This window comes from Micropterus salmoides, unplaced genomic scaffold (assembly GCF_014851395.1).
Source record: "Micropterus salmoides isolate LMB-PRFRI ecotype aquatic unplaced genomic scaffold, ASM1485139v1 Ms_hic_scaffold_5, whole genome shotgun sequence".
NCBI lineage: Eukaryota > Metazoa > Chordata > Actinopteri > Centrarchiformes > Centrarchidae > Micropterus > Micropterus salmoides.
In genome coordinates this window covers 25,659,188-25,671,676 of record NW_024044237.1, presented here as the reverse complement: position 1 = coordinate 25,671,676, position 12,489 = coordinate 25,659,188, and the positions used below count along the sequence as shown (strand labels likewise).

The 12,489-nt window shown below is 41.6% G+C and overlaps 1 protein-coding gene across 1 annotated transcript; it reads left to right on the top strand.

Annotated features, from left to right (window-relative positions):
* Positions 1–12,334, top strand: LOC119888368 (rab11 family-interacting protein 1-like). The gene is made up of 6 exons (XM_038698919.1): positions 1–897; positions 3,414–3,943; positions 4,740–5,349; positions 6,022–8,526; positions 9,589–9,724; positions 11,132–12,334. The coding sequence occupies exons 1-6, from the start codon at positions 518–520 to the stop codon at positions 11,390–11,392; spliced, it is 4,422 nt and encodes a 1,473-aa protein (XP_038554847.1). The 5' UTR covers positions 1–517; the 3' UTR covers positions 11,393–12,334.
* The last annotated feature ends 155 nt before the right edge of the window (positions 12,335–12,489 follow it).

Here is a 12,489-nt window from a genome sequence, read left to right as displayed (position 1 = left end):
GACAAGCTGCTGAATGAACGTCTCTTCTCTACTCACACGCACTTATGTTCACTTTGGCAGCACATAGCAGCGTGTGCATGTGTCGATGGATCTGATCAAGCTTTGGTTGGGTGTTTCTCTTTAATTCTGCGGCATCTCTCTCTCTCTCTCTCTGTATGCGCCCCCGCTGCATTGGAGGAGGGTGGGCCGTGAACACAATGAGCAGATTTCGGACAGTAAACTAACTGATGCGACATGGACGGAGGGTGGATTTAGAGGTGACTACTGCACATACCTCGCCTAACTTAGTTTGCATTAAGTGAATTTGGGACTGGCGTGTAGAGCTTCAAGTTAAACATAGGCTCCGGTCTGCATGACCTAAACCCCCAGAGGCTCCGCGGACTTTGGAGACATTCTGCAGAGGCGTTTTTGCGCAGCGCGGAAAGGGGATGATCTCCAGGTCAAGTGATAAGACAGGCGATTAAGTGAAACTGCGATTATCAAGGGGCACATAGGCTGCCCTGTGTAGCGGTGCAAGATGATGTCACTAATAGATCTGGATGATGATCAGCGATGGGTGCCCACCCATGTGAATGTCACCGTCCTCCGCGCAAGAGGACTGCGAACCAAGGGCAAGCACGGCAGCCGCTACCTCTACGCCATCATCCAGGTGGGGAAGGAGAAATACACCACCGGGTTGGTGGAGAAGGCGGAGGTACCCGAGTGGAACGAGGAGTGCTGCTTCGAGCTGCTCCCCGGGATCCTGGAGGACGGCGGCCGGAGCGCCTACCCCCCCGGGAGCGGGGACCTGGTCCTCACTGTCATGCACCGGGTGCTTATCGGACTTGACGTGTTTCTCGGTCAAACCATCATCCCTCTCGATAAGATATTTCAGGACGGAGTATGTCCTCGAGATGAGTACGTTGTGTTTGAATTTTTAGTGTAGCCTACATGACAAACCGCGTAGTTTGTCAGTTTAATGCTCAAACATAAGATGCAAATGTTTTTATGCCAGACTAGAATAAGCAGTGATGGATGAGGTACTCTGATAAGTAACAGTAAGTAGCAGTACAACAGTATACAAATACTTACTTAATACAATTAAAAGTCCTGCATTAAAAAACTTAAACCAGTATTGAAATCAAAATATGAAACTACTTATTATGCAGAATGGCCCTTTTCAGAATGATGTTGATGAATTTTTATTATGTAAAGATCACTAATGATGCAGCTCATAAAGGTGGGGCTAATTTTAACTACTTTAGATACTGTATCTTAATCCGTAATAATACATCATAATTTAGTAGTTGATTTATATTTTGTATTAATCTGAATTTGTAGAAACTAAAGCTGTCAAGTAAATGCAGTGGAATAAAACTTACAACATTGGCTTCAAAAATAGTAGTGGAGTATAGTATAAAGTATAAAGGAGCATAAAATGGAAATACTCAGGTAAAGTAAGTACGTTAAAATTGAACAGAACTTGAGAAAAAGTGAATGTACTTAAATTACACTCTGAGGATAGGGTAGGGTTAGATTATTTAATAAACTTTCCAGGAGAATGAATAATTCAATAGGGATGGTTGTCAGGCAGCTGGTCCTGCTTTGACAATCTCCTGCACTGATTATCAAACATGTGCTTCCCCAACTCAAAACACAGCAGCTGATTTCACTGATTAGCTTCCACAAGAGAGGAGAAGAGTTCAACAGTTAAATCAGTTGTGTTTTGCAGGAGGCAGAAAGCTGCTAAAGCTTGAACCCTGAATACATTCAGGCTCATTCAATTCTGCCCCCCTGATATCCTTTAGGCTACTCCAGCAGCAGCTCCCACAATGCACTGCAAATCAAGAAGATGAGACGCAGTTTCCACTGTGGAACAAGAAATGGTTTTACACACAAAGCCTCCATCTTAATGCACAATGCACATCCTCTATTTCCATTTATACAGCAATAAATGTATCAACAAATATTTTATTTTAATATAGTTGTGGTAGAATTTTTTTCTGACATTGAGGAAAATCTTTTTTATTTATTTAATGGCCACTGAATTAATTTCTCTAATATTACACTGTATCCTGCTTTACCTACTTCCTGCACCAAATAAGGTTAAAACAGTAACCAGAAAATGGCATTCCACAGTACTTACTTTATCTAGCTGTAGACCTATCAAAGTTGGTATCAGTGCACAGATATAAATAGTACAAGAATCCGAGGAGGAGTGAGAGATTCTTCATTACATTCAGTTTTGAAAAAAAGGCAAGGATGTGGAAATATGTCAAAAAAAGTTTGGTCAAGGAAGCCCAGTACATGAAAATTAGGAAAATGTGTAGTCGTCTGTACTGTGTGTGTTTTAGGTTCTACATAGTGAGTAAGAATGTGACTTTCGGACACGGCTTTTAAGCTTCCTCAGGGATAAAGTTGCTTTGAGAACAAAACAAAAACCGACCGCCTCATTTTTTTAGTTAGGTTCATTTATTTTCTATATATAAGTATATTTATAACGTTATGTTCAGTTTAGTTTGTTCTACAGAGGTTGATTCAACTGTACGGCATTGAAGTTTGGGGTGCTGATTAACTGTATTGAATTATACTCCCCATTTATATCAGCGATGGAAGGCTAAATAAGAGAAACACCTCTCTGTGACTGCTATGGTAATTGATTTAGTAAATTTTTCATTCAGATCATTTATAACTTTCTGACAATCAGCTGAGTTTAATAACAAATTATACTACTTCAAATAAATCATTACAACTGAATCTGTCACACTTTTAACAGTATAAATAAGTTATTTTGTTTATAGTTTTAGTGTATCTTGAAATGTTGCACTGAACCTCTAGATATTGAGTAGGCTATTTGAAGACCTCACTTGTGCCACAGGGGGCACAGCAGTAATATGGGAAACATGTCCACTATCAACACTGAAGAGCAGGATAGAGTAAAGCAATACAACACATCTGGCTTTCATTTTGGGCTCTCCGCCCCTCTACGCTCAGTGAAACTCGCACTGAATTCCTGCTGTTAGTTTTGGCTCTACAACACTTTCTCCAGTCCACTCAAAGGACTTTAGGAGGCAGGGACAGAGGGAGGATTTTACTGGTTGGCTTGGTATTGCCTATGTCTTATACAGCACACACAAGGTGGACCTCGAGGAATTTGGGTTGTGATTTCCTGCTCTGAGGTTTGCAAAACCGTTTGATGACAGAGAATCAGTACAGTCCCAAAAGCAGAATTTACAGATTACATAATATGTTGAAACTGTTGCCAAAAGGAAATCAATGGGTTTTTTTGTTGCTCGTTTTGTCCTGGGGGATAACATGTGCAACCTATAATTTGTGCTTTAAAGAGATGGCAATACACGTCAGATATCCTGCAGTGATGTGAGATTGACTGTCACAGTGTGGATGTTGATATCCCTTTTCTTTTGTGCCTCCAGATGGTTCAAGCTCAACTCTAAGGCAGGAAGGAAAGAGAAGGAACGTGGTGAGCTTCAGGTAACAGTCCAGTTCACTCGCAACAACATGACAGCCAGCATGTTCGACCTCACCATGAAGGACAAACCTCGCTCTGCTTTTGGCAAGCTCAAAGATCGCGTCACAGGGAGGAAGCGGGCGGACATGGAATCTTCCTCTGCCATTGTGCCAGGCCGCTACGCCGCCCTGTCAGGATCCCTGGGGCAGCCGTTTGGAGAGGAGGGCAGAGGGCCGGTGGAGGCACCAGATGTGGAGATAGCAGAGGAGAAGAGGAGCAAGATGAAAGATTTCTTCAAAGGAAGGCTGCGCAAGTCATCTGACACCAGGTCATGCTCATCGCTGGCTTCAGAGAGTAGTATTTCGTCCATGGCCAGTGATAACACCGGCCCTCCACCCAGTCTGGATCTGCTGTCAGACCCTCCCAGCTCTCCCATCTACACTAGCAAAGTGAGAGTGGACACCCTCTATGGAGAGACGGATTTAGCTAAAAAAGGTAGGCTTTGAAATCTGCATGGTGTGAAGGAAGGTGACTGTTGGTATTGCCTGATAATAAATAACAGTGTTTGCTTTTGGCAAGCTCAAAGATCGCAGAGGTGGCCCCCTTCTACAGATATAAGAACGACATCCACAAAAAAAGCCTTAGTCTTAGGGAAAATTAGCAGGAGGATCATTTCACACAGTGTATGTTTTATTTAATTGCTTTTGTTTGAGACCCTTATATAGTCACTAAATTGATCTTGAAACAAGATGGTTAGGATCTGTGTGGTTTTTATAAGTGTTTGAGATTAAAAACTATTATAAACAATATATAGACATAACATGAACAATAAGTATAAGTAACGATAAGTATCTTTTACATTTGGATATTACATAATTGTGACCAAGAAATGTAATGCTTTCCCTATCTTGGTCACATGCGTGGGACATTTTGCAGTAGAAAAATAAACTTGTAATTGCTCTCTGGTGGACAAGATATGTAATGGCGACCCTGTTTCTAAATTACCTCACAAATACTGTGGCAAACAAGTATAATAACTTGTAAAGAAAGCTGGAACAATCTTTTGCCATCACAAGGCATGTAGGTGAGCAGTCATATAACAAGCCAACACTTCCAATAAAGGTATCAACAGTGAAAGATCAACATTAAGTCCTCATAGGAAGTACAACACAGCAAGCTCTCAACATACAGATTAAATAACATTTATCAGATTCACCTTCATTCAAATAAAATGATGTAGACTTGAAAAGTGTAATTTTTATTTTTGTAAGTTCCTCCTTCCTTCCAACAGTGCTCACCAGCCAACACACCACAAAGGTTCTCACTCACAAGCGAGCCTTCAGCGATGAAGCTAGCAAGATCTCAACAGCCTTCCCTCGAACAAATCTTGCAGTGGAGTCTCTCAAGGGTCAGACCATGACTCAGTCCAAGTCTTCCTTGTGTATAAATGGAAGCCACATCTATGACGCCGAGCCATCAACTCCAAAGAGCTTGACAGTTCATTCGTCCAAGCTGGTCTTGCTGGAGAAGTGCTCCCCGCTCTCTCGTTCCCTGCAGAACCTTACCAAGAAAAGTGAGGACAAAGGTTCTTTTGCCGAGGGCCGACGCTGGTCCTTTGACAAGACGAAGAAAGAGGAAAGGGAAGAAGAAAAGGAAGCACAGGCTTCGTCTACCCCTGTTCAGCAAGCTCAGATAGGTGGTCACCCTGTGGAGACAGCAGTGCTAGTCGTCTCTTCCGCCGCTAATTCACCTGAGAAAGGAAGGAAGCTACGAAAGACGTTATTCTCTGGAGGGAGGAGTGATTCACTCCCAGCTAAGTCAGACCTGAACCAAGCTGGTTCGACATCTGAGGGGAGGATCAGAGGCTGGTTTGGCTCTGCTGACTCCCAGAACAAGCCAAGGTGAGTTGTGGGGTCATTTTCAGTCTGGCCTCTGGGCTCCACAGTGTTTCATGAATGTAATTTTTGTCCAGACACAACAACAGGCACACAGGAGGCCTGTATTCAGTTGGGTGTCCTGAGTTCAGTGTTTGCTCTGCTCCCTGCTCATTCGAAAATGGAATGGATTTAGTTGATAGTTTTCTCCATTTTACCATGCTGTTTCATTATCTCATGCTATATTTTCCACATATAGCACTCCAGCATTTCCATTTTCTTTACCAGCGTGTGTCTACGTTTCTGTATCAAAGGCACAACATCACTGCGGTTCAGAAAAATGCTCTTGCAGAACTATTTGCAGAAAATCATTCCATGTTGATACAAACTCACCCAACAGAAGAGCTGCCAGTGCAGATGGTCTTGAATGGCTACAATGCATTTTTTGCTTGATTATTTTGCAAATGGGCTTTGTTTTTCTGATTTAATATGTGTTACAGTTTTCACAGTTTCATTTGACCAGTTTCTATCTACTGATGTTAGTCGAGCTTTCTAGGTATCAGAAAGGTCCCACTTTGTTGTGGAATGTCAGCAAGTATTTTGGTTGTCTATTCTGTTTGTGTAAGAAACATGTTCCCCATATGGTAACCTGGCACATAATTAACTAAGAGGAATATTGTGCCCTATTTTCCTCTACAGGCTGGAAGTTTCTCCTAAGGTAGAAAGCAGCTCAGATGTACCCCCTCCCCTCCCTCCGCGCTCCCCTGTACCCCCTCAGTCCGGTCATGTCTCACCTGATGACTGCAATCACACCAATCCCTTCACCCCCTCTCCCTCTCCTTCTCCCTCCTCAACCCCCATCTCCCCTTCCAAGTCCTTCCCCTCACATATGCAGCGCAACCCCTTTTTTGAGGAGCTCATAGCTGAAGAGTGGCAGAGGTCCCCTCCTTTTGGGACTTGCTCCTCTTCTAGCTCATCCCCCTTTCATTACACTACTCTGCCTTCCCAGCCCTGCACACCCAGCCCTGCTCATAATGTCAATGCTACAAATATGGCTTCTATAAAGCGGGAGCGCCCCAGGCCAGTAGCTAGACAAATATCTCTCCCTGCATTACTACCCAAATCAGCAACACCTAGCTCCCCTAATGACTCTGCCCCTCGCTCCATGTCAGAAAGCACAGGAGAATGGGATGATTCATTTGATGCCTTTGCCTCCAGCAGGCTCAACTCACCTAAAGAGAGTCTTCCTCAGAAACAGCTGAGAACCAGTTCCATAACATCTCATAGACATAGTTATGTTCCAGTTAATACCAATACTCATGCAGAGCTGCAAACATGTGAAGAGGAGCCTCCACCTTTGCCTCCAAGGAAACTTATGAGAACTTCAGTGAATGAGATTTACTCTGATGGCTGGCTGCACAGAGGTCAAGAACTAGCTGTCCATAAAGAAGCCTACCTCCTCTCGCAGACCGGCGTGGCCTCGCTGCAACGTGGAAGAGAAGGAGAATGCAAAAGAAACAGTATATCTCCAGACCCTATTACGAGCAGTGAGACCTCCGACTCCCTCAGCGCTAACTCTCAGCCATACACAAATATTACGTCACCGGGATTCATATCTGAAGAAAAGCTCAAAAAGTTCAAATATGAACCTTTGGAAGATGAAACTGACCGCTGGGGAGGGATGTTTTTTGAGCAAGACTTGTATGGACGTGTGTGCAGAGGAAACTATGGACAACCCAATGTAAACAGTCATCGTTTATCATTGAATGCTGAAGAAACTGCTGAAAATAAGATCATATCTATGAGCTCTGGGCCTAAAGCAGTTCTTGATAGTGAGATGTTGAACACATTATCTACTACTCCCTCAAAGCCAGATGCAAAGGTACTAGATATTACAACCACTCCAGTAGAGGAGACAGAGTGTAATCCACTTGAAACCACATGCATCAACAATAATGTGTCTTTCTCACTAACCTTAGGAGATCTGAACATGAATGTGAATAATTCAGATTTTACTTTTATTGATTCTGATGGCTCTTCTCAGTCAGAGGTAGTTGATGCTCCCAAGGGCATCAGTAGTTTTGGCGGAATTTTTCCACAACCGTCAGAAAATTTACAGATAGCTGCTTACCATGCAGAGACAAAGACCACAGTTCAGGATATGTTCCCTTTGAAGGACACCTACATACCTGAGATGAACTCTTCCTTTGAAATAACTGCCTCATCTAATAAACTGTGCAAAGTCTCTCCAGTTTGCCAAGACAATTGCCAAGATTGTCTTAGGGAGCTAAATAACGTGGCACCACATGGTAACTGCAGAAGAGAGATCGCTGCTTTTTCATCACAAAATCAAACATCTAATCCGCCCGATCTTGAAACTGAATCTAGAGAAGATATACCAAGAAGTGATAATTTCAAAAAGGCACAAAATGACTTTGATAATAATGGAAACCCTGAAGCTAAAACAGGCACACTTAACCAGAAGGAAGCATTTCCTGGTGTGGTTAGTGCACGTTTTAGACCAAAAGGAGTGTCCCGACAGAACAGCAGTGGCAGCCCATACAACCAAAGTGAAAGCGGAGACGGAGATTTTGAACAGTTGATGTCCCTCGTTCAAAATATTTCAGGAGTCAGCGAAGGACCATTGTCATATCAGCCCACTAAATCAGCTCTTTCTTCCTTACTGGCATTAAATAAAGAGACAGATTTGCAAGGAGATAACGGCAACAAAGACCAAACACATCACAATGAGTCTAACACAACATCACAATTATATTCAAAGGACAACGCAGTGTCTCTTCATACAGAGAATTGTGCTACAGGAAAATCCTCTGTCATCAGTTTTGAAGACCTTCACGCAAAAGTAGCACCAAACTTGAGAACCCCTTCAAAGTCAAAGATCGGGCAATCTTTGCAAGAGCCTGAACCCTCTTCTCCCTCCATCCCTTGTGCACTCTCCCTGTCAGCTGATGCTCCGCCTACGCTCCACCCTACCCCTGTCTGTTACCCCTCCATACATCCCTCAAGCGTAAGGCCCAGTGCTGGAGACAGCACTACTTTGGCTGTGGCCCCCTACACCTCCTTCTTGTCCTCGTCCTCCTACTCTACCACCTCCACCACAGACCAGCCCCTGGTCGATGCACGGCACTCACTTTTGCCTGAGGAGACACAGCCAGCTAGCAACCTGCCCCATCTGGAGAGCAGGTGAGAATCCTCACACTAGGATCTGACATATGTAGGTATTTACAAGCTGTACTAAAATGGAATAACAGACAAGATTTCCACATACACTACAAAACACGTAATGGTATTTCTTATTTTGTTTTGTTGCTCTGGTTACTTTGTTTACTGTTGGCCTGGCTTGTTTGATGTTGAATGCATGTACGCCTTCATAAGTTCTGTCTTGTTGGATGATACCTGCTGCATTGTTCTTGCCTTTGCTTCACATTTATGTTTTTCATCTCATTATTCAGTTTCTTGTTGGCTATTGTAATTTTGTTGTTTTTCTTACACTTTCTTCTTTGCTGCTACTTTGGCCACCTGATATATTACGTCTGATATTGATAAGTTCTAAGTGAAAGCTAACAGTCAATTCTCCTGTAGGGGTTTATTATATTACTTTTATTTCAGAACATGAGACAGTCAACTTGGTCAGAGGTTGTCTCTAAGTCAGTTTAATTGTTATTTTAAATTCTTGGCTCTCCAAAAAATATTGGTAATAAAGGGCAATACCTGTACATATGATATATTTGTTTATACTATATTTACAGCAGATACAGGATAGTGATTGAACTATCCCCTTCATCAATAATAAAAGCAACAAGGAGAAAAGCTTAGAAACCCAGCTTTAATTTGAATTCTAGTTTTTTACTCCAATTTTCTGTCTCTAAACGTTCCCTGCTGTTGTTGTTGTATAGCCAACCCTGTGTTCCCCACCCAAGATGACTTCAAGCAAGCGAGTCACTGCAAAGTTCTTGATTCATATCGCTGCTGCTATAATTCTCAAATAACAGTAGATGGTACTTCCCTCTTTGTTGCTTACTACTCCCTTGCAGAGTGAGGGGTCAGATTTGCTGATCTGCTTTGATGTGTTTTTCAGGGTGTGTGTATTTGTGTGTTCAATTATAACTGCTGAATGAGCTGAAATACAGTAACTTGCCATCATTCGACCATATAAGATTAATCATTTAGAAAGAGTTATGTTCTTAAAGTAAAAGTACTCTATACCTGTGTTGAAATACTAGTGCTGACCTCTTCACTTCGCAGACCTCATCCAGTGAAGCCATTAACCTCCAGCCAGTCAGAGAAGAAGGAGGGCCGTTCGGTTCTGGAGAAGCTGAAGTCAACCATCCACCCTGGACGCACCGCCCACCAGGTTGCAGCAGAACCTGAGAGAAATCAGGTACTAATGGGAAAAAAACCCACACCTTTATAAATTTATGAACGCTTCCATATATAATATATAAAGAATATTTATACATGTAGATGAACTGGAGATAACTATTTTTTGTCATAAAACTTTTTTTTAGTTATACTTAGATTATACTTACATACTTTTACTTACATTTTCAATGCAGGAGTACTTGTAAGATCATATTTTTACAGTGTGGTATTAGTACTTTTACTTAAGTTCAGGATCTGAATACTTCCTCCACCTAAAGTATGGAGCTGTTACCGACAACCTTCCTGTTAGACCGAGGTTACTTTCAACACTTGGGAGAGAATAGCTGATCTCATTACTCCTCTCAAGTGTGACATAATAGTTTGACCCAGATAAGATACTTCCTCTAGCACTGTTTCTGTAACAGTATGTCAAGGTATATGGTGATTTGACTGGATTCTGATGCTGTTAAGGCAAAATTAATGGACAACGGAGTTTCCAGGTCCTGCAGTAACTGTAGTAACCTTAATATGAAATGTTTTTGCTTGAGCCAAGAGAATTGTGTTACTACAGTTAATTTGTGGACAGACTACCTTCACCATTCATTATGTTGCCTATCAACAATTAGCAGACATGATCCAAAAATCACATTCAATTTTCAAATTGTACCCATAACGCTGTGTGAGTCTCACATTGCGCAAACAGCAGAATAATTGCATTTTTAACATGTCATACTAAATTAGGTCCACAGACTAGTTAATGCTTCCACGAGCATTTATTAACACCAGCAGTGCACTTGGTGTTCATGAATACACTGCGGGAGCACAACTGTTGTGATGGGTTCAGTATTCCTGTGACTCAATTAATTTTTTACCACCAGCAAACACCCTACAACACGACATAGTAAGCCATTTCATATCGTGGTATGGCAGGCATTTTAATCACAATTTCTCAGTTAAAGGAATAGTTTGACATTTTGGGAATGTCTCTTGCCGAGAGTTAGATCAGAAGTTTGATACCACTCTCATGTCTGCATGTTAAATATGAAGCTGCAGCCAGAAGACAGTTAGCTTAGTTTAGCACAAAGACTAAATATAGACAAAAACAGCTAGCCTGACTCTGTCCAAAAGTAAAATCTAACTTCCTATCAGCAGCTCTAAAGCTCGCTTATGAACATGTTAAATTTGGTTTATTTAGTCTGTACAAAAACTGACGCGTACCTATGGATTAAGCCAGATTTCCCATCTGTTTCCACACTTTATGGTAAGCTAAACTCACCATCTACTGGCTGGATCTTCATATTAAATGGACAGATATAAGAGTGGTATTAATGTTGTCATCTAACTTAGTCTTGGCAAGATTAGTACCAGCCAGATTCACACCTATGGCTTGCTACATCTATACTGTTCCTATCCTCCTCTCTTGTAGGAGGTGAAAGTGGACATCTCAGCCCAGTACCAGCACTTGACCAACATGGAGCTTATCTCCCTGCTGCTGCAGCAGGAGATGGACATGCAGAAGCAGCAGGTGGCCTCCGAGCAGCAGGAGGCGCAGCTGCAGAAATGTGAGGCTGAGCTGAAAAAGGTCAAGCTACAGGTTCGAGACCTGGAGGACTACATTGATAATCTTTTACTGCGGATCATGGAGCAGACGCCAACGCTGCTTCAAGTGCGCACTAGACACAAGTGACGACAGTGCTAGTGTGTGTATGGTATATGATGTATGATCCTCTAGAATACTGTTTCCTCAAGAGTGGGGTTGTTATTTCAGATTGGGAATCACTGTTCTAGAGACAAAAGTCAAACGAATACTACGCAAAATCTGATCTCACAATCATCCAGGTCTTCTCACTGCTAATACTGCCCTGTTGATGTAGACACGATATCAACCAAAATGCATGCTGGTTATTATTCTCAATTTGGCACGGACAGAAAACAGAACAAAGTACTATGAGAAAAAAGCTTCTATAAAAGTGGATTCAAATGATTATTTTACACATGCTTGCTAGAATAATTTAAGGTAGTCAGCTGTTTAAACTTTAAACTCACTGCTTTCACATGTGCATACAATAAAATACAGGCTAGAGAAAACACTTTTTGGAAGAGCATTTAATGTCTTCCTCTCATATCAAAATATGATGTTAGCTCAATTAACCTTAAAATTGCAGCTGTCAAAGTACAAAAACATTTTACAAGCCAAGTGTGCAAAGGTTAACTTGAGTTAAATACATGTTTTCTTCTAGAATTTAAGAAATGCTACATAAAATAGCAACACATCATAAAATGCTGCGCTACAACATGAACACTATAAAAAGAGATGTTTCTGCATTAACATGATCATGTTTGTGCCAGAAAAGACTAAAGAGGATGAAGGTTTTGTTTTTTGCTAAAACAACATGAATGTTTTAATATATTTTTATGTTTCTTGTCCATTCTGCAATTTTCACTTTGTGTAGAGATAGCAAAGCAGCAATGCACTAAATAAGAGTGTAATAAGTTATTTGTATAAAATACTTTTGCCATGATAATATATTCTTCAATATCACTCTAGCACCACTGTAGCTACTTGCAATGCTTTACATGATTGCAGTACTGTACTGTAATAAAATAAAGTACACATGATCCAAAGTCTCGAAGGTGGTAAAGTGGTTGGCATTTAACCTACTCTGTGTATGATATGTATGGTACAATGCTTACTTCTCTCCACTAGAGAGCACTCATTTGGCTACTGCACAGTTTGGGTGGAAACCTCCTGGCTGTCCTCTGCTTTGCAAATTCACTAGAGAT